Source organism: Suncus etruscus, chromosome 12 (genome assembly GCF_024139225.1).
Source record: "Suncus etruscus isolate mSunEtr1 chromosome 12, mSunEtr1.pri.cur, whole genome shotgun sequence".
Classification (NCBI taxonomy): Eukaryota; Metazoa; Chordata; class Mammalia; order Eulipotyphla; family Soricidae; genus Suncus; species Suncus etruscus.
In genome coordinates, this window is record NC_064859.1 from 74,740,656 (window position 1) to 74,763,789 (window position 23,134).

Genomic DNA, 23,134 nt, shown 5'->3' on the forward strand with positions numbered 1-23,134 from the left:
CCAGGAAAACCGAAAAGCTCCGCAGCTCAACGAGCACGCTGGTGTCGGGGCAAGCAAACTTCCGGAACCCGATAGCCCAGCGCAGCGAGCGCTCCGGGGTCGGGGCAAGCAAACTTCCGGAACTCGCCTCCAGGGTCTCAGTTTTAATCGGAAGTCCCGCCTAACGGCCCCGGAAGCGGCACTTTGATTCCCGGAAACGGTTCCGGACTGCCGCGGCGGCGTAAGGAAGGCTGCGCCGTGATGGACCTGGAGGAGGCGGTGAGGGAAAGCCGCGCGCCGGGCTGGGCCAGTCAGGAGGGGAGAGAGACAGAGGCCGAGGAGGGCGCCGCGGACTGTTTGCGCGGGAGGAGGCGGGGCGGAAGACGGGGGGCGGGACCTGGACTGAGTGGGCGGAGCTAAGGCTGCACTTCCGGCCGAGGCTGCAGTGTCCTCCTGGGCCTGGTGGAGCTTGCAGCAGGCTTTGGGGAGATGCTGTGTTTTATGTGCATAAAGTTCTGAGTTTTGGGGGTGGCTCATCCTCTCCCTGAGAAACATCCACAGCTTTTCTGAGTACACCCCTGAGTGTACTACCCCAGGGATCATTCCTTCCCTCCCTCCCTCCTTGCATCCTCCTGCTCACACCCTCACCTGAGGTCATCCTGCCTCCCCCTGCTCTCTCTTTTCTCTGCAGTCAATGTGTTTCTTTTTTTGTTTGTTTGTTTGTTTTTGTTTTTGTTTTTGGGCCACACTCGGCGTTGCTCAGGGGTTACTCCTGGCTGTCTGCTCAGAAATAGCTTCTGGCAGGCACGGGGGACCATATGGGACACCGGGATTCGAACCAGCCACCTTTGGTCCTGGATCGGCTGCTTGCAAGGCAAACGCCACTGTGCTATCTCTCCGGGATTAATTTTATTTTTAAGATGTTAATAAAGTCTAAAGAATTTTTATCTGATATGTCCAACAAGTCAGAAAACAATAAGACACTCTTAGTTTAAAATCATTTATCAGGGCCAAAGCAATAGCACAGTGGGTAGGGCATTTGCTTGCACACAGCTGACCTACATTTGATCACTGGCATCCCATAAAGTCCCCTGAGCCTGCCAGGAATTATTTCTAACTCAGAGCCAGACAGTAGCCCTTGAGCATTGCCAGTTGTGCCCCCCCCCCCCCAATCATTTATTAAATGGACTTTCATCGTGGGTTTTTTGTTTTGTTTTTGTTTTTGGGCCACACCCGGCGGTGCTCAGGGGTTCCTCCTGGCTGTCTGCTCAGAAATAGCTCTTGGCAGGCACGGGGGACCATATGGGACACCGGGATTCGAACCAACCACCTTTGGTCCTGGATCGGCTCCTTGCAAGGCAAACACCGCTGTGCTATCTCTCCGGGCCCTCCTTTTTTTTTTTTTTTTTTTGTCTTTGTCTTTGTTTTTTTGGGTCACACCCGGCGTCTCTCAGTTTCTGTGCTCAGAAACCGCTCCTGGCAGGCACACAGGGGACTATATGGCATGCCGGGATTTGAACCACCTGAATAGGCTGCATGCAAGGAAAAGGCCCTACCGCTGTGCTCTCTCTCCGGCCCCCAGTCAAAGTGTTTCTTTTGGGGCTTGCTGATCTCGTGGGACTCCTGATCTGGCACTGGAAGATTCCCTGAGGAGATTTGATTCAGTCACTGACTCTCCTTGCATTCACACCTGTGCTCGTCCCACCACCCCCTTTCTGTCTGCTCTCTCTCTCTCTCTCTCTCTCTCTCTCTCTCTCTCTCTCTCTCTCTCTCTCTCTCTCTCTCTCTCTCTCTCTCTCTCTCTCCCTTCTCTCTCTCCCCCTTCTCTCTCCCTCCCTTCTCTCTCTCCTCTCTCTCTCCCTTCTCTCTCTCCCTTCTCTCTCTCTCTCCCTTCTCTCTCTCCCTCTCTCCCTCTCTCCCTTCCTCCCTCTCTTTCTCTCTCTCCCTCTCTCCCTCTCTCCCCCCTCCCTCTCCCTCTCCCTCCTCTCCTCCCTCTCCCTCTCCATTGCAATCTGTTGAATTTGGGACTCGCTGATCTCTAAAGGTCACTGATGAGGCTACAAGACACTGCCTTGATGAGCCCTAATCAGGTCTCTTGAACCTCCTGTGCTCAGTCATGCAAGAATATGCTAGCTAATGATCCTTATAATCGGTGCGAAGCCACCGGCAAATGTTGCAGCCGGCAGAAATCAGTGTGCATTCATTTGTTTTTTTACATTTTATTTATCGATTAATTGATTGGTTGTTGGGCCATAACCAACGACGCCCAGGAGATTATTCCTGTCTCTGCACTCAGAACCCCCCCCCCCCCCGGCAAATAGCTGGGGGACCTTCAGGGATGCTGGGAATCAAACCGGTTCCCTCCTGGGTAGGTCGCATGCAAGGCAAAAGCCCTACTGCTGTGCTATCTCTACGTCCCAGTGTGCATTCATTTTTTGACTTTTTTTTTGTCACTTGACCCACCCGATGTCCTTAACCCTGGCTAGTTAGGATGCAAAGCCCAGAGCTGGCAGCGGCTGTCTTGTGCCTGTGTTCCCCTGGCGCGTGGGGAAGATAGAAGGCCTTACTCATTGCCACATGCTCCGGAGGGTTGGTCGAGCCAGGCATGACCGCGCTAGGTCAAGTCAGTTCAGTGATGCATTGACAGCTCCCACATCTTGAGCCCGTGTGCTCTTGTGGCTAGGGATGATGCCACGGTTTTGCTCACTGTTGAACCATCATCACTCCCACCTGTGACACCTACTTAAAAATCCTACCTGGGGGCCCGGAGAGATAGCACAGCAGCGGTGTTTGCCTTGCAGTCAGCCGATCCAGGACCTAAGGTGATTGGTTCGAATCCTGGTGTCCCATATGGTCCCTCGTGCCTGCCAGGAGCTATTTCTGAGCAGACAGCCAGGAGTAACCCCTGAGCACTGCCGGGTGTGGCCCAAAAACCAAATAAATAAATAAATAAATAAATGAATAAATAAATAAAATCCTACCTGGTAGAGATGCTTGAGATTGCTGAATTAGTATGTGGAAACTTGGGCTTAATAAATAAAAAAAATTGGGCTCCTTGGTGAAGATCATGTGTATATAATGGTCCCAGCCGTAATTCCAAAGAGTTCCTGCTGCTGCTTTTTTTTAAAAAGTATTCTTCATTTTTTTTTTTTTTGGTTTTTGGGTCACACCCGGCAGTGCTCAGGGGTTACTCCTGGCTCTATGCTCAGAAATCGCTCCTGGCAGGCACGGGGACCATATGGGACGCCGGGATTTGAACCACGGACCTTCTGCATGAAAGGCAAACACCTTACCTCCATGCTATCTCTCCGGCCCCGTATTCTTCATTTTTAAGTCTTATTCAAAACAATTTTTACAGTACTTTTAGGCTGTAGATAATATTTCAGATGAATATTATTTATTCATCTTTCACTACATACATTTACCCTACTACCTTTTTGTCTTCTTTCTTTCTTTCTTTCTCTTTCTTTCTATCTTTCTTTCTTTCTTCTCTTCTTTCTTTTCTTTTCTTTCTTTCTTTCTTTTTCTTTCGTTCTTTCTTTTTCTTTCTTTTTCTCTTCTTTCTTTCTTCCTTTCTTTCTCTTTCTTCCTCTCTCTCTCTCCTTCCTCTCTTCCTTCCTTCCTTCCTTCCTCCTTCCTTCCTTTCCTTCCTTCCTTCTTTCATCTTTCACTACATACATTTACCCTACTACCTTTTTGTCTTTCTTTCTTTCTTCTTTCTTTCTTTTCTTTCTTTCTTTCTTTCTTTCTTTCTTTCTTTTCTTTCTTTTCTTTCTTTTCTTTCTTCTTTTCTTTTCTTCTTTCTTCTTTTTTCTTTCCTTTCTTTCTTCTTTCTTCTTTCTTTCTTTCTCTTTTCTTTTCCTTCTTTCTTTTCTTTCTTCTTTCTCTTCTTTTTTCTTTTTCTTTTCTTTCTTTTTTCTTTCTTTCTTTCCTCTCCTCTTTCTCTCTTCTCTTCTCTTTCTTTTCTTTCTTTCTTTCTTTCTTTCTTTCTTTCTTTTTTCTCTTTCTTTCTTCTTTCTCTTTCTTTCTTTCTTTCTTTTCTTTCTTTCTTTCTTCTTTCTTTCTTTCTCTCTCTCTCTTTCTTTCTCTTCTCTCTCTTTCTTCCTTCCTTCCTTCCTTCCTTCCTTCTTCCTTCCTTTCTTTCTTTCTTTCTTTCTTTCTTTCTTTCTTTCTTTCTTTCTTTCTTTCTTTCTTTCTTTCTTTCTTTCTTTCTTCCTTCCTTCCTTCCTTCCTTCCTTCCTTTCTTTTTCTTTTTTCTCTTCTTTCTTCCCAAACTGCATAATTTAGATGCTATCTGGCATGTTCAGGGTTAATGACCATAGACTGATTTTTTCTAGGATGTGGCAAAGTGGGCCTCTCCCTGTGATGTTTGGGCTTACTCCTGGCTCTGCTTTTACTTAGAGGTCACTCTTCGTGGCTGGGGCATCCATATGTAGTATCAAGGATAGAACCTGGATCTAGCCAGGTGGGAGGCAAGTGCTGTACTGTTTCACCTGCCCCATATTTCATAATTTTGTGTTTTTTTTTTGTTTTTTGTTTTTTTTTTTTTTGGTTTTTGGGCCACACCCGGCAGTGCTCAGGGGTTACTCCTGACTGTCTGCTCAGAAATAGCTCCTGACAGGCCCGGGGGACCATATGGGACACCGGGATTCGAACCAACCACCTTTGGTCCTGGATAGGCTGCTTGCAAGGCAAACGCCGCTGTGCTACCTCTCCGGGCCCATATTTCATAATTTTTAAACTTTAATGAAGTTTCACTTGTGGGGGCTGCAGTGATGGCACAGTGGTCCCTTGAGCCTGCCAGAAGTAACCCCTGACTGCTGCCTGTTATGGCCCCCCCCAAAGAAAAACAAACAAGCAAGCAAAATGTTTCACTTGCAGATTGCTCAGACTGATGTGCTATTTTTCTTATTTTTAAAAAATATTTAAAAAATATTTTTAAAGAAACTGTGGTACATATACACAATGGAATATTATGCAGCTGTCAGGAGAGATGAAGTCATGAAATTTTCCTATACATGGATGTACACGGAATCTATTATGCTGAGTGAAATAAGTCAGAGAGAGAGAGAAAAACGCAGAATGGTCTCACTCATTTATGGGTTTTAAGAAAAATGAAAGACATTCTTGCAATAATAACTTTCAGACACAAAAGAGAAAAGAGCTGGAAGTTCCAGCTCACCTCAGGAAGCTCATCACAAAGAGTGATGAGTTTAGTTGGATAAATAACTACATTTTGAACTGTCCTAATAATGAGAATGTATGAGGGAAATTGAGAACCTGTTTAGAGTACAGGGGGGTCGGGTGGGGAGGAGGGAGACTTGGGAAAATTTAAAATAAGAAGAAAAAAGAAAAAAAAAAAAAGAAAAAAAAATCTGCATATATTCATTATGATTATTTTCTTTTCAGGGCAAGATTGCAGGTACCCTCTAAGAAGAAATTTGGGGTTTAGGTTCAGTGTGTATATCTAAGAGTATATAAGGGTATGTAAGTAGGATACAATGTGTGTGTTGAATGTGGTTAGTAACACCTTTTATGTCTTCTATAGAAAGAATTCAAGGAACGCTGTTCTCAGTGTGCTGCTGTCTCCTGGGGTCTTACTGATGAAGGCAAATATTATTGTACTTCTTGCCACAATGTTACAGAAGTAAGTAGCATTTATGACTTTGCATATGCCCTTTTTGGTTTCATTTCTTTTGGGTGGTGGCTTCCCTGCAGTGCCGCATTCAAGGTGCTTAGGGATCCTCAGAGCTACACCAGTCAGTGCTGCATTTATGGCCTTTTACTGACCAGGAAGAGCCCAGGGCCTCACATATGCAAAGCAGGTGCTCCTAACTTGAACCACATCTCCAGGCCATGAGTTTGCTTTGGTGGTAGATTCAGTTCAGTATGTTCCCAAAGAATCTATATTCTCATGAGGGTTGTCCAGATTCCAAGAATGTAGTCTTCAAGTGCTTGTACATGAGTTTAGATGGTTTAGATTTAGGAAAAGATTTTGTATTTATGATGGGCTAAGTATGTTTAAATGAGTTCCTGACTTTGACTAGATAGTAGAAAAGGAAACAATTATAATTTGTATTTAGAAGATGCTGCATTGACACTTCAATATGTTGTAGTAGCTTAGAGGTTGGAAGATGAAATGTTAGATCCGAGACTAATGGACGTATTGAAAACATTATTATTTTATTTTTATTTAGCTACTTAAATATTGCAATGCTTTTTCTTTGGGGCGGGGGAAGAATCACACCCAGCTGTGCTTAGGACTTATTCCTGACTATGTTTGGGGGACCATATATGGTGCTAAGGATTGAACCAAGGTCAGCCACTTGCAAGGCAAGTGCACTAACCGCTGTATCATCTCCCTGGCTCGACAGTGTTTTTTGTTTGGTTTTTGCTTCACATCCAGCTATGCTCAGGGTTTAGTCTGTACTCAGGGATCACTCCTAGCAGGCTCTGGGGACCTGACGGTATTCCAGGGATGAACCTCAGGTGCATGTCTTACCCTCTGTACTGTTGCTCCAGCCCCTCTATGAACAAGTATTTTCATACCCATTATATTACACCCCCCTTGTAAGAAACTGTGATATTTCAAAATGTCTATAGATGGAGCAAGAAGGGCTCTGGAGATTAATAAGCTTGTCAGAGCCACATCTCATTAAATGAAAAATGTAGTCAACCGTCTCAAGTGAAACATTTTATGGTTCAAAATTTAATGAGATGTGCCTCCTACACCTGTCTGTTCCAGTAGAGTTGTCATACTGTTCTATGTAAGATTGACAAATGGGACTATTTTTAGGTCCTGCTGTGATTACCAAACCTTCAGGGCAATAGACCAACATAATCAAGGATAGCTGTAGCAGAAGCCTCATGCCCCAAATCCAGGGCGTTGGAGAGATGCGGGTCTGGAAGCAAACGTTGATGAAGGAAATAATCCACACACAGTTAAGGGGATAAAACAGGTTCAGGAACTCCCACACGCAAGCCTTCCATTCCTAAGAAGCAGATATCTCAGTGGTAGAAAATGAAAAGTTCAAGCAGTCTCTTCCTGGGACTTCCAGAGTCTTTATCAAGATGTGCCAGACCACACCTGTGGGTGAAGAACAGGTGGTCTAAGGCAGCATTTTCAACCACTGTGCTGAGGCACACTAGTGTGCTGTGAGATAGTGCCTGGTGTGCCGTGGGAAAAATTGCAATTTCATCTGTAACATGCGGCTTCGGCTCACAAATAGACCAATCATTAGATTCTAATGATTTATTTTATAATAAAGTAATCATAAAATAATTTCTTTGTATTTGATTCCTATTCAAGAGAATTACTTTATATATAATCAATATAGGCACAGAGTTAAATTTTTTTAACATTTTTAATGGTGGTGTGCTTCGTGATTTTTTTTCATGAAAAAAGTGTGCCTTTGCACAAAAAAGGTTGAAAAATACTGGTCTAAGGCACCAATCCGAAGAATGTTTCTGGGGGCTGGAGCAGTGGTGCAAGCGATAAGGCATTTGCCTTGTGCACCCTAACCTAGGACAGACTGCAGTTTGATCCCCCGGTGTCCAATATGGTCCCCCAAGCCAGGAGCGATTTCTGAATGCATAGCCAGGAATAATCCCTGAGTGTCACCAGGTGTGGTCCAAAAAATAAAAACAAAAAAACCCAAAACAAAAATGGATTCACTTGAGGTTGAGATGTTCATTTTTGGTGATGGTTTCATGAGTACAGACACATATAAAATTGCACATGGTAAAGAAGTAAGTACAATTTGATCATCACTGCTTTGAAGCATGTTTGTGCACTTGCACTAGAACTAACAATTCCTTTTCCTCCAGCCATGCAAATATGAGCACAGAATTTTTATTTTTTTATTTTTATTTTTTTGGTTTTTGGGTCACACCAGCAGCATTCAAGAGTTACTCCTGGCTCTACCTCAGAAATCACCCCTGGCAGGCTTGGGGGACCATATGGAATGCTGAGATTCGAACCACTGTCCTGCACACAAGGCAAACATCCTACCTCAAGCTATCTCTCTGGCCCCCAAATGTTTTTTTTTTTTTTTTTTTTTTTTGGGTCACACCCGTTTGACGCTCAGGGGTTACTCCTGGCTGTGCGCTCAGAAATCGCTCCTGGCTCGGGGGGACCATATGGGACACCGGGGGATCAAACCGTGGTCCTTCCTATGCTAGCGCTTTCAAGACAGACAACTTACCTCTAGCGTCACCTTCCCGGCCTCATGTTTTTTTTTTAATTTAATAAAATTTTAATTGAATCACCATAAGATACAGTCTCATAGTTGGTCATTATTAAGTTTCTGTCATACAGTGTCCATCATCCTTCACCAGAATACATTTCTCGCCACCAATGTCCCCAGTTTGATTCCCACCCTCTACCCTGTCTGCCTCTAGAGAAGACATTTTTCATGTCTTTCTCTTTCCCTTTTTTCCTTTTAACATTGTAGTTTTCAGTATGGTACTGAAGAGGTATCGTGAATATTACTTTATCTCTTTTCAGCACTCAGTTCTTGTCCAAAATGATGATTTCAAAGTATCTTTGTCATAGTGGTCCTTCTCTGCCCTAACTGCACTCTCCTGCTCTTTGTGGCAAGCTTCTTACCATGGACTAGAACTCTTGGGCCTCATCTCTGTTGTCTTTGTGTATTATTACCATATGTTGTTTTTTTAATCTGAAAAATGACTGCAATTATTCTATTTCTGTCCTCTCTCCTTGGACTCATTTTTCTCAGCTTAATACTTTCCATTTTTTTTTTTTTTTTTGGTTTTTGGGCCACACCCGGTGATGCTCAGAGGTTACTCCTGGCTATGTGCTCAGAAGTTGCTCCTGGCTTAGGGGACCATATTAACTCTGGGGGCTTGAACTGCGGTCCGTCCTAGGCTAATGCTGGCAAGGCAGACACTTTACCTCTAGCACCACTGCACCGTCCCCGCTTAATACTTTCTATATTCATCCATATGTAAACAGATTTCATGACTTCATTTTTTCCTAACAACTGCATGGTATTCTATTGTGTAGATATACCACAGTTTCTTTATCCACTCATCTGTTCTCAGACACTTGGATTGTTTCTAGATTCTAGCTATTGTGAAAAGTGCTGCAGTGAAAGTAGGAGTACAGAGAGCTTTTCTACATTGTGTTTTTGGGTTCCCAGGGTATAGTCCCAGGACTAATATTACTAATATGGGAGCCCAAGTTCTAGTTTTTTTGAGGAATGTCCATATTATTTTCAAGAAGACTGAACCAGTTTATATTCCCATCAGCAGTGAATGAGAGTCCCTTTCTTCCTGTGTCCATGCCAGCACTGTTTTCTCTTGTTCTTCTCAATATGTGGTATGAGATGATATTACATTGTAGTTTTGATTTACATCTCCCTGATGATAAATGATGTGTGCAAGTTTTCATATGCTTTTTGACCACCTTTATTTCTTCTTAAGGAAATCTTTGTTCATCTCTTCTCCCTACTTTGGATCAGGTTAAAGGTTTTTCTCTTGTTCAATTCTTTTAGTGCCTTATACATCTTAGATATTAACCCTTTATTAGGTGAGTATTGGATGAATAGTTTCTGTGGGGGTTCTTGGTATACTGGTCATCATTTTCTTTGAGGTGCAGAAGCTTCTTAATTTGATGTAGTACCATTGTTTATCTTTGGTTCTACTTGTTTGGTCAGTGGTGTTTCATCCTAGAAGATACCATTAGCTTCAATGTCTTGGAAAGTTCTACCTATGTTTTTTTCTATATACTTTATGGTTTTAGGCCTTAAACAAGGTCTTTAATCCATTTTGATTTGACCTTTGTACATAGTGTCAGAAAGAAGTCTGAGTTCAGTTTGCTGTACATAGCTGTACATAATAGTTTCCCATCACCACTTATTAAAGAGAATTTTCTTGTTCCACTTCATATGTTTGTACTCATTTATCAAAAATTAACTTATAAAAAATTAACTTATATACCTGGGATCTGTTTCAGATAAAATTCAATTTTATTCCACTGATCTGAGAGACTAGCTTTATTCCAATGCCATGCATTTTAATTACTACCACTTTGTCATACAGTTCGAAGTTGGGAAAGGTGATGCTCCCTATATTCTTAATCCCAAAGATTGCTTTAGCTCTTTGTGGAGGTTTATTTTTCCATATGAATTTCAGAAGTGTTAGATCTATTTCTTTGAAAAATATCATGGGTATTCTTATAGAAACTGCATTGAATCTGCACAGTGCTTTGGGGAGTAATACCATTTTAATGTTAATTCTTTGAACCCATAAATAGGGGGTGTGTTTCCATTTCCTTGTGTCCTCTCTTATTTTTTGAAGTAGTATTATGTAGTTTTCTTTGTATAGGCCTTTCACCTCTTTAGTTAAGTTGATTCCAAGATACTGATGAGAAAGGATAGATCTAAAGAAACTTCTATTAATAGCAGATCAAATCCATATATTATGTCTCTAAAAATTTCTTACTTTACATTATTTCTTTCATTTCTGTCTTTGATAATGTTTCCATTTGATTCTGTGAGACTCCCCACAGTTTGAGGCTGCATCCTAATTAAATCATACATAAAATACTTGCAATATTAATTGTCGAAAGTAGCCAGTTTTAAGACCTGAAGCTTTTTTTTATGGTGAGAGCTTAGTAGATTTTATCATTGTAAGGACAGATTTATTCCAGAAAAATAGAAAATTATTGATATAAAACTCAAGGCTAAAAAATCACCAGTAATCTTATTATATTATTTCATTTTTTTTGTTTTGTTTTGGGGCCATATCCAGTGATATTTCACATTTTTCAGTCTTCTTTTTTTTTTCTACCTATGAGAAGAGAGGGAGGATACATAGGGGATAGTATTGATTCCTCCATTTTAATATTTTTTCCTATATTCTAAACATTTGTAGACTTTTTATTGACTAAATACAAATATTACATAATATAATCAGAATAGTCATAGCTCCAGATTTGAATATATTAATATTCAAATACTCAGTGCTCAGGAGTTACTCCTGGCTCTGCACTCAGAAGTCGCTCCTGGCAGGTTTGGGGGACCATATGGGATGCCAGGATTCGAACTGGGGTCTGTCCTGTGTTGGCCCTGTGCAAGGCAGATGCCTTACCACTGTGCTATTGCTCTGGCCCCAGCTTTTTTGTTTTGGGGCCACACTTGATGACACTCATGGGTTACTTCAGGCTATGTGCTCAGAAATCACTCCTAGCCTGGGGGACCATATTGGACGCCTCTGGGAATCGAACCCAGGACCCTCCTGGGTCAGCCTCGTGCAAGGCAAATGTCCTACCGCTGTGCTATCACTCCAGTCCGGGCCCCAGCTTCCTTTAACCTTAAGTTTCGGCTTCTTTTTTATAAGTTTCACCTATCTTTAGTGGATAGCTGCTTTATATGTATTTGAAGTGTCACATGATCTCTACATGACCAACCCAATTACTCAGAGTTGTTTTGAATATGGTGTCCGAAACTAGAGAAAATGCATTAAGGAATTTCAAAAATCTTGCTCTAAGAGACAGTTGATTATTTATCTTGAAGTATAATAATTTTATTTGTTTATATAAATAAAAGGAGGGTCAGGTAGAAAGTGCATGTCACAGACTGTGATGAAGGCAGAAGATGCTCTTGCCTTTTTTTACTATGAAAGTCAAAGATAAATTTTATCTTGAATCTCTGAATTTAGAGTCATATTTAAGTGTTTCCTGTTAGCTTAAAATCATCATCTTTAGGAGTCAGAGAGATAGTATAGCAGGTAGGGCACTTCCCTTGCACATAGCCCACCTGGATTCAGTCCCCAGCACTCCATGAGATCCCCCAAGCACCACCAGGAGTTACCCCTGAGCGCAGAGCCAATAATAAGGTCTGGGACCCGGAGAGATAGCACAGCGGCGTTTGCCTTGCAAGCAGCTGATCCAGGACCAAAGGCGGTTGGTTCGAATCCCGGTGTCCCATATGGTCCCCCGTACCTGCCAGGAGCTATTTCTGAGCAGACAGCCAGGAGTAACTCCTGAGCACCGCCGGGTGTGGCCCAAAAACCAAAAACCAAAAACCAAAAAAAAAAAAAAAAAAAAAAAAAGCTCTGAGCACCATTGGATGTGAACCCAATACAAAACAAAACAAAACAATTTTTGTCTTTTTTCATCATTAAAACTTAACACTTTCATTTTTTAACTATAGCAAGTGCTCATAATTTAGGTACCAGCCCTTGTGAAACCTTAAGAGGTGAAAATGTCAGAATGAGTTGTACTCTCCATTTAGTTAAAAGCCTATAGGTTTGAATAAAGTGCAACAAAAGCTATTTTATTTGTTTAGTTTTGGTTGGATATTGTTTGGCCTTGTTTCGGTTTGGGTTTGGTGTCATACCTGCTTAGGAGCTACTCTTAATCCAGTGCTCAGTGGTTGTTCTGAGCAATGCTTGGAGGATCAGGTGGTACTCGGGATCAAACCTGAGCCTCCTGCATGCAAACATACACTCAGCCTATTGAACCATCTTTCTGGCCTATGAAAGCTGTTAGCGTTATTATTTTCACACAGAAAATAAGGGTTAAGCTAATCTATAAGTAGCATGACTATATGTTGCACTACTGGTTACAGTAGAGACAAAGTATTTAATTTCAAAGGTTTTTTTGGACAGAGAAAAAAACTAAACTTGCCTTTAGGAGTGATTTGTAAGTTCAAAAGTGATTTAAAATAAAAGCTTATTGTATGATAAATATTTACTTGATGTTTAGTATGTCCCAGACACTGTTTAGATGTTAAAATGTTTTGAATTAAAAAGGAAAACTAAAGATAAAACCAGCATATATTTTGTATAATTGTCCCAAAGTGTTATTGTTGGAGGTAGGAGATAAATGTAAGTGATGCAAAACTACCTTTTTAACGGCCTTTCTTGTTGCTTACAGATATCTAAGGAAGTTTTAAATACTGACATCATTCCTAATAGTAAAATTCAAGCCATCAACCGGGGACTTAAAAAAAAAAGAAAACTTGGTAAGCCTCATTTGTGCTTAGCAATCCTTAATCTCTTACACCTTCATGATTTAAGAATGTAGAACGGAGTTTAATTTTTATTGCTTTAAAGATCCCAAGCAGTGTTTTCACTTTATTTTATACTTTGGTTTTTTTAGTTCATACCTAGCTCAGTGCTGGGGAAGGGAGGGCAGGCAGGGGACTGTGGACTGTTTGGAAGATTGCACCCAGCAATGCTGGTGGCTTTTCCCAGTTTTGTGTTTGGTGCTCAGTCTTGGCAAGGTACTAGACTGCTGAAGGATTAAACCCAACCTCCTATCTGCAAAGCTCAGTGTACTGAACTATATCTCTAGTCTCCTGGAATGGATTTTGTTGTTGGGGTTGTTGGGGTACACTCAGAGGTTCTCAGGGACTATTCCTGGGTCTGTATTCAGGAGTGACCCCTCAACCCCTGATTGAGGAACAGTATGTGTTGCCAAGGATTTGAACCAGGGGTGGCATGATGCAGGGTCTTTCTTTAATTCCTGTGCTATCTCTCTGACCCCTGGGATGGATTTTTAAATACATTCTAGAGAAGCTGTCAGAATTTTAAACAGATAATCCAAAATGGTAATAAGTGGGCAATTTTTTTGTTGTTGTTGTTTTTGTTTTGAGCCACAAGGGGTTTGTCCTGGCTCTGCACTCGGGAATCATTCCTGGCAGGCTAGGGGGACCATATGGGATGGAATCTGTGCTGGCCACATGCAAGGCAAATGCCCTACCTGCTGTGCTATTGCTCCAGCCCAAAAGTAGGTAATTATTGATGGCAGAATTGGAAACAAAAGTTCTTTAGAGTACTTTTTTTATTTTAATTTTAATTGTTTTGCAGGGAGAGGGGTTTGGGCCATACTCAGCATTGTTTGGGGGTTTCTCCAGGCTCTGCACTCAGGAATTACTCCTGGCAGGTTCTGGATCAAATGGGATTTCTGAGAATTGAACTGGGCTCAACTCCATGCAAGGCAAATGCTCTGTCTGCTTTATTATTGCTTCATCTTCGTATATGTTCTTTTTTTTTTTTTTTTTTTTTTTTTGTGGTTTTTGGGTCACACCCGGCAGTGCTCAAGGGTTATTCCTGGCTCCAGGCTCAGAAATTGCTCCTGGCAGGCACGGGGGACCATATGGGGTGCCGGGATTCGAACCGATGACCTCCTACATGAAAGGCAAATGCCTTACCTCCATGCTATCTCTCCGGCCCAGTATATGTTCTTTTTTGATCCTGCTTATTGTTAATGAGTTGTTTTTCCAGTGGCACAGCTATTACACAAAAAGTAATCATTGTAAAAGGAACATATATATATTTTTTAATCTGTTAGCATGTTTTTCTATACTATTATTATAAATGTGATTCTTTTTTTTTTTTGGTTTTTGGGCCACACCCTGTGACGCTCAGGGGTTACTCCTGGCTATGCGCTCAGAAGTTGCTCCTGGCTTCTTGGGGGACCATATGGGACGCCGGGGGATCGAACCGCGGTCCGTCCTAGGCTAGCGCAGGCAAGGCAGGCACCTTACCTCCAGCGCCACCACCCGGCCCCTATAAATGTGATTCTTAAAAAATGCTTGCTTTGCAAAATGTTTGAACCATAGGCTCATCATCAGGTTAGGTGAGTTAAACATGATATTCAACTTTATGAAATCTGTGACATTGAATTTGAGTACACCCTTTCTAAATAAGCAACATTATTTTCCCTTAAAATAGTTTCAACATGAGTGCTCTTTGAAAGGTAATCTATTTCTTTAATCCACTGAGTATATATAATTAGCCGTTACTGAGAAGAATTGGAAGCAAAGTCTAACTGAGACATTTTCTTTCTGTAACTAATTGCTAGAACTAGATTCTTACATTTGAAACCAGGCTAAAAATAATCATTGTTTGGGGATACACAGGCATGAACTATATAACATATGTATGTACAAATAAATATACTCATATGTAAGTGAACAATAAAATGAGAATAGTGGTATTATATATTATTAGAAAAATTAAAGCAAGAACACCTAAATGTTTACTTTTATGCCTATTTAAGCTTTAATAGTGACATTTATTTGGCTAATTTATTAATATTAATATTTTAGGATAAAAATCGAATTAGTTTTTAATTAAATTTCATTAGCATAAAATAAGAATACTTTGCATTTGATTAGTGGCATTTTATAATTAAAAATTTTAAATTGCTGAAGGAACTTCAATACTTCAAACCAGCTTCTTTGTTCTTGATTTCTTTTTGAGGGGTGATGTTCAGGGCTTACTCTTGATTCTGTGTTCAGGAATCGATTCTGGCAGGGGTCCTGGCATATGAGATGCCAGGGACTGGTTGACCGACCACATGCAAGGCAAACACCCTGATGTACTATCTCTGTCCTTAAGTTTCTTCATCCATAAAAGAAAAATAGTTAATTCCATTTGTCAGGTAAAATAACCACCCAGAGGGGCCGGAGAGATAGCATGGAGGTAAGGCGTTTGCCTTTCATGCAGAAGGTCATCGGTTCGAATCCCGGCGTCCCATATGGTCCCCCGTGCCTGCCAGGAGCGATTTCTGAGCATGGAGCCAGGAATAGCCCCTGAGCGCTGCCGGGTGTGACCCAAAAACTACAAAAAAAAAAAAAAAAAAAATAACCACCCAGATTCAGAATTTAAAATACCTATTTATCAGTTTTTAAGAAGAGTATGTAAGAATAGCGCATATTCATACAGCTTGAAAACTTAAAATTTCACTTCCAGATACACCAAAATGACAAGTTTTGAAAAATAAGCCCTCCAGCACTTTTACACATATCTTGGTTTTTTCTTTTTTAATTTTTGGCCACACCTGGTGATGCTTAGGGGTTATTCCTGGCTATGCGCTCAGAAATTGCTCCTGGCTTGGGGGACTATATGGGATGCGGGGGGCAGGGGAGAATTGAACCAAGGTCCATCCTGGGTAAGCCGTGTGTAAAGCAAATGTCCTACCACTGCGTCATTGCTCTAGCCTATAGCTTCTGAAATCTGTTATTCTGACTCAAAGACCTCCTGTTCCCTGCAGAATATCATAAGGTTCCCTCCTTTGCTCCCTTACCTGAATGTCACAGGAGCTCCCTCATTTCTGAGACCATGCATGAATAAACTAGAAAACCTGTCACTTTGGTGCATCAGGTAGAGATAAAAAATATAAGGGTCTTAAACCATTTCAGCATTTTTGATAGTTTTATTTAAATGTTTAGTTCTATTTTAATATCAAATTCTTTCACAATCTTTTTTGGACTGTTTTGAGGATTCAGAAAAGCAATGCTAAGGGAGAGTTCAATAGTAGTTTCCTTGCTTTTAGTTTCTCCCTAGAATCTAGAACCATTTCCATAAAAATCAGAATGCCCTGGACATTGAAAGCTTGATGGTAGGTATCAAATATTCTTACTGTTTCTTCTATACTTTTGGACCTTCACACCTTGGGTTTTGTTTTTGTTTTCATTTGCCTTTGTTTTCCAGGTCAGGGCAGGAGGAAGGCACAAAAGAGGCCTCCTAAGAAGTATTAGGTACTTGGAGGTTGCTCCTACAGAATCTCAGCCTTGCTCTGAGGGCCAAATTGTCCAGTGCTCACACTCAGTTGTGCTCAGGGAACCATGAGATGACTGGAAATTGAACCCAGGGTCTCAAGCATCCCAGGCACTTGATTCAGCCCTTGGAGCTATCTTCCATGGCTTCATCTTGCTTTCGATCATTCACTCACCAAATAGTCATTGTTCCCATTCTTTGTAAGTTGGAACAGTAGAGTTATAGAGTTGTAGTTGTAGTAGCTGAATTCTTTCATGTTTGGGATTCTTGTGGAAATGATTCAATACAGAATACATTCTTCATATCTAAAAAAACAAAAGACTTTTTAAACAGCCATCACCCCTAGTGTTGCTCAGGGGCCACCAGGGCTACGTTTGGTGATGCTGGCAGGAGTTTGTGGGAGTACTCGCACAGACTTATAACTTTACACATAGTAGGCTCTACTACTTGAGCCTTTTCTCTGGAATCCTGATCACATTTTGTTTTGTTTTGTTTTGTTTTGTTTTGTTTTGTTTTGTTATGGGGCCACTCCCAGTCCAGTGGTGCTCAGGGTTACTCCTGCCTCTGCACACAGAAATTACTCCTGTCAGGTTCAGGGGACCATATAGGATGCTGGGAATTGAACCCGGGTCAGCTGTATGCAAAGCAAATGACCTACCTGCTGTGCTATTACTCTGCCCCCCCCCCAATCACATCTTGAAACATTTGTCTTCCTTTTAAAGCTATTATTCCAGAAAAGTAATAATTAAAGTACTTAAAATCTTAAAAACTACTGTGACACTTCACATTAGCATTCATTCACAAATGTTTCAGGTTGGAAACTATTTGGGGGATACAGAATTCTAGGTACAATACATAAACACATAGCAGCATTTTAGTTAATAGTTCTGGAATACAAATCTGAAAAAAATTTTCTTTTTTTGTCATTAGAGAAAGGCTGGGATTGGTATGTTTGTGAAGGTTTCCAGCACATACTTTATCAACAAGCAAACGCCTTAAAGACTCTTGGTGTAGGCCCAGAATTAAAGGTAAGTCCTGTGTCCGGCTTCTAAATTGTAAGTCACAATGGGAATCATGCAACTTTTTTTCTTTACTTTTCCTTTATTGGGGGTGGGGTAATATCTTCCCACCCCTGTGATGCTCAAGGTTATTTCCAGCTCTGCACTCACAAATTATATCTTGTGAAGGAAGACGTCTATGGTGGGAAGCTTGCCACAGAGTAGGGGAGTGCAGTTAGGGCAGAGAAAGGACCATTATGACTATGACAATGAGAATGATCACTCTGGACAAGAGCTGAAGAGGGAGAGAGGAGAGAGAGGGAGAAAAAAAATGTCTACCACAGAGGCAGGCTGGGGAAAAGGGAGAGGGATAGATGGGAGGGAAACTGAGGACATTGGTAGCAGGAAATGTGCACTAGTGAAGGGTGCTGAACTTTGTTTGATTGAAAATTGTCATGAACAACTTTATAACTGTGTATCAAGGTGATTCATTAAATAATATATTTTGAAATTTTAAAAGAAAAGCAGTTATACCTGGAAAGCTCAAGTTATCATATGGGATGCTGGGGATTGAACCCAGGTCAACTGCATACAAGGAAAGTACCCTACCCACTGAACTCTCTTTCTGACCTCTGAAGACCAAGTAACTTAAAATTTGGGGGGAGGGGTTGTCATACTTGGCGGTATTCAGGGGTTACTCTGGCTCGGCACTCAGAAATTGCTCCTGTCATCTGTCCTGGGTTGGCCTCGTGCAAGGCAAATGCCTTACTGCTGTGCTATCTTTCTGGCCCTAATTGTTTTTTGTTTGTTTGTTTTTGTTTTTGGGTTACAGTTAGCAGCGCTCAGGGGTTCCTCTTAGCTCTGCACTTGGAAATTGCTCCTAACAGGCTCAGGGGACAATATGGAATGCTGAGATTTGAAACATCGTCCATCCTCGGTTGGCTGCATGCAAGACAAACATCCTACTGCTATGCTATCTCCCAGCCCCCTAAATTCTTTTTTTTTTTTTTGGTTTTTGGTTTTTGGGCCACACCCGGCGGTGCTCAGGGGTTACTCCTGGCTGTCTGCTCAGAAATAGCTCCTGGCAGGCACGGGGGACCATATGGGACACCGGGATTCGAACCAACCACCTTTGGTCCTGGATCGGCTGCTTGCAAGGCAAACGCCGTGCTATCTCTCCGGGCCCCCCCCCCTTTTTTTTTAAAGTAAATTTGAGGCATGGTGGCTTCTGAGTGGTGCTTTGGAGCCCTGGGCTCACTCCGTGCTCTTTGCAGCAAGTTGATTCAGAGGCTCAATCTGAGGCCTGAGGATGTGTTGCTGTTGGGTATTCTGGAACCAGGAGTTGCAAGGGCCACCCTTTAGTGCAAAGAAACCTCCGGGGCCACATCTCTCTGGCATTGTGTGGGGGCCTATGGTACACACTCATTGATGCTCGAGAAGGGGGCTATTTGGTACATGCAGGGTATATATTCAACTTCTGTTCCATCTTCCCAGGTCCTTACAATACATTTTTTTATGATTTATTATAAATATGTGTTTGATTTTTATTCCTGTTTTATGTATTCATAAACCTGGAGTCACTTAAAAACTTTTCAGGCAAAATGGGGTGATAGGTGGAAAAGCCTGTTCTAGACTTGGCTTCAGATTTTGTTATTTGGCAAATAAAAGTTGAAGTGAAATTAAAGAAGAAGGGAGATAATAATAACTCTTGGACCACTGGAAAATAATTTGTTTTTTCACATTTTTAAAATCCTTTTATTAGAATAGCAATTTCCAAAGTGAATTGTAAACAGTGCATCCAAAAGAACATTTTAGAACTCATATATTTAGCCAACATTGGGCTAAGCAAAGCAAAAAAAAAATAACTGCATATTTATTGATTATTTATATATTTATAGTGTGCTTACTTGTTTTCAAGGAGATGTATTGTGTGAATATATCAATATTAACAAAACTGAGAGTAAGATTCTTTGGTGTGTGTATGTACGTAGTCTTTCAGGCCTTGAATTCCTCAGGATGCACTTGGAAGAGTGCTGCATTAAATGAGGGCATTTCACACTTGAATGTGTATCAGAATCACCTGATGATTTGGAGAAACTCAGATTGCTGTACCGCATTCCAGGTTCTCTGTCCTAGAAAATTGTTTTCTTCTGTTCTTTTGATGGTAGGACTCAAGAGTTTGCCTAGCATGTTTCCAGGTGTGCTGCTGCTGCAGGTCCTTTGCAGAAGAAGGCTTTGCTCTTCTTAGAAGTACTAGAGTATCCCTGTGTTATGTTTCATCTTTCACATATCATCCTCTAGCTGAAGACGTCTCAGGAATTCTGTTATGGTTGATTTTTTTTTTTTTTAGTAGCAGGTTCATCATTAGAAACTAAGAGACTTTCTATCCATTTGGAGAGCTGGCTTCCATTATGTGAAATGAGTAGGCACATAGACGTGCCTTATTTTTTTTTCTCCCAAGTCAAACTATATTCAGCTTTATTAAAGATACTTTTTTATTATTAAAGATACTTCTTATAAATAATCACAGTATTTCTAGCAGGACATGGGCAGATAATCATTAACAGAATATAGTAACTTTCAAACTCCCTTCTTCAATGGATTGCCAAAGTCAGAAAGGCACTCTAAAACCCAATGACATTTTTATTAATGCTCTGTAGAGTGAGGGTTGACATTTTACATTTTAGCATGTTGTTTAGCAATTTTTCACAAGCCGATCTTGACTTTCAAGAAATGAAAGGAAAATGGCAGAATGATCCATCTGAAGATTCACAATTTAAAAAAGGGAACCATTTTACTTTTAAGGGCTTCCGTCTCAGTGGGGGCTCTCAAAGTCCAGTCCTAACATCCTGATAGTCACTTTTTGGGAGTCCAGGTCTCTTTGGGCTTAAGGAAGTCAAGTATATGCTGAAGGCAAAGAGGGAGACAGGATGTCAAAACCTATTTTAGTTTTTCCACATCACATGACATTGGGTGCCATCCATGGTGGCGAATATGTCAATATCAAGGAATCCCTCTTCTTGGGGACCAAGCGGAAGTCTCAAAACTGTCCAGAAAAATAGTTTTTCTTCCCTAAGACAGTCTAGCTTTGGAGACTTTCTGTTAGTGACTTATTCCCTTCCTAAAACTCAACAATGAAGTGTTCTGTGTGCTAACAACATAGTTTTTTTTTTTAAAGTAAGACAAATTTCTGCATTGTGTGTGTGTGTGTGTGTGTGTGTGTGTGTGTGTGTGTGTGTATGTGTGTTTTGGGTCACACCTGGCAGTGCTCAGGGGTTATTCCTGGCTCCAGGCTCAGAAATTGCTCCTGGCAGGCACGTGGGACCATATGGGACGCTGGGATTCCAACCGATGACCTCCTGCATGAAAGGCAAACGCCTTACCTCCATGCTATCTCTCCGATCCCAAATTTATGCATTTTTTATAAAACTTGATAAAAATAGTATTTCAAACTCTACAGCCACATCAGAAATACAGTTATCAAAAATGCACACTTCTCTTGGTTTATCCAGCACCTTCAGCTTTCTATGCCTGTTTGTTTGGACATCTCCATTTTCTGCAGGATTATTTCCATCCTTGCCAGCATCAGCTTTACCCTTTGTCCCTTTGGGCACTTTCTCTCCCTTTTTTGCAGGGGCCTTTTTAGTGTTGGGCTCTGGCTTTGGAGGAGCAAGTTTAACTGACTACCTTTCAGATCTTCTCTGTGATTAGTCCTTTACCTTGGTTATATCTCCTTTAGCATCCCCTTCAGCCTTTCTCTTAGGCATGGTGGTGACAGTGACTAGACATAATTAGGTGCTGGACAAGGGGATGCAGTGGCATGCAGAATTTGGTTGGTTCAGGAGTGGTTCTTTCACACTGCTCTGAAATGCCTCATTTTAATGCACTTTATAGTTACTATGTTTCTACACCAATCAAAAGAAAATGACTTACTGAAAGTTTCGGTGATGGTTACAATTTTAGCAATAAAGCAAAAATACCTTTAAAATTAAGGTGCACCATTTTTATATTATGCTATTGTACATTTTAATAGACTACAACATAGTATAAATATAGCTTTTATATGCAATGGGAAACCAAATAACTTACATGGCTTCATTGCAATAAATGGTTTATTGTAATATGCAGCTGAACTCAAAATATCTCCAAGGTGGGCCTGTAATGATACATTTATAAGTACATTTTGAACAAAAAGTGAAGGAGGAAAAATGAAATATCATTGTGGATGGATGTGATCAAGATTAGATTTTTTTCTAATATATAAAATCTTTACTTAAGCACCATGATTACAAGCATGATTATAGTTGGGTTTCAGTCATAAACAGATCACGCCCCTACACCAGTGCAACATTCCCACCACCAATGCCCCCCTCCCTCCTTCCCAACCCTTGTCTGTATTTGAGACAGGCATTCTACTTCTCTCACTTATTAAGACTGTCATGATAGTTGTTAGTATAGTTATTTCCCCAACTGTGTTGAGCTTCATATTATGAGTTGGTCCTTCTGGCCCTCATCTTTATTGTCTCTGGGTATTATAATAATGACCTTAATTTTTCTTAAAACCCATAGATGAGTGAGACTATTCTGTGTCTATCTCTCTCCCTCTGACTTATTTTGCTCAGCATAATAGATTCCATGTACCTCCATGTATAGGAAAATTTCATGACTTCATCTCTCCTGACAGCTGCATAATATTCCATTGTGTATATATATACCACAGTTTCTTTAGCCATTCATCTGTTGAAGGGCATCTTGGTTGTTTCCAGAGTCTGGCTATTGTAAATAGCACTGCAATGAATATAGGTCTGAGGAAGGGATTTTTGAATTGTATTTTTGTGTTCCTAGGGTATATCCCTAAGAATGGTATAGTTGGTTCATATGGGAGCTCTATTTCCAGTTTTTGGAGGAATCTCCATATTGTTTTCCATAAAGGCTGGACTAGACGGCATTCCCACTAGTAGTGAATGAGAGTTCCTTTCTCTCCACATTCCTGCCAGCACTGATTGTTCTTGGTCTTTAGATGTGTGCCAGTCTCAGTGGCATGAGGTGGTACCTCATTGTTGTTTCTATTTGCAACTATCTTATGATTAGTGATGTGGAGCATTTTTTCATGTGTCTTTTGGCCATTTGTATTTCTTCTTTGAGGAAGTGTCTGTTCATTTCTTCCCATTTTTTGATGGGGTTAGATGTTTTTTTCTTGTTAAGTTAGTTCTGTTAGTATCTTGTATATTTTGAATATTAGCCCCTTATCTGATAGGTATTGGGTGAATAGTTTCTCCCATTCTGTGGGTGGCTTTTGTATCCTAAGTACTATTTCCTTTGAGGTGCAGAAGCCTCATAGCTTATAGTCCCCTCTGTTTATCTCTCCTTCCACTTGTTTGGAGAGTGCTGTTTCTGCTTTGAAGAGGCCTTTAGTCTCAATTCATAGAGTGTTTTACCTACATGTTGTTCTATATACCTTATGGTTGCAGGCCTGATATCAAGGTCTTTAATCCATTTGGATTTGACCTTTGTGCATGGTGTTAGATGGGGGTCTGAGTTCGCTTTTTTGCAAATGGATAACCAGTTGTGCCAACACCACTTGTTGAAAAGGCTTTTCTTTCTCCATTTTGGATTTCTTGCCC

The 23,134-nt window shown here is 41.0% G+C and overlaps 1 protein-coding gene across 1 annotated transcript in view; it reads left to right on the forward strand.

Annotated features, from left to right (window-relative positions):
• Positions 1-203: 203 nt before the first annotated feature.
• The window catches only part of TAF1B (TATA-box binding protein associated factor, RNA polymerase I subunit B), a 70,442-nt gene continuing 47,511 nt past the window's right edge, over positions 204-23,134 (forward strand). The window contains exons 1-4 of the mRNA XM_049784519.1: positions 204-258; positions 5,528-5,626; positions 12,881-12,968; positions 17,443-17,540. Of these exons, the coding sequence (XP_049640476.1) occupies positions 241-258; positions 5,528-5,626; positions 12,881-12,968; positions 17,443-17,540 (303 nt within the window). The 5' untranslated portion in view covers positions 204-240. The remainder of the gene's footprint in view (positions 259-5,527; positions 5,627-12,880; positions 12,969-17,442; positions 17,541-23,134) is intronic.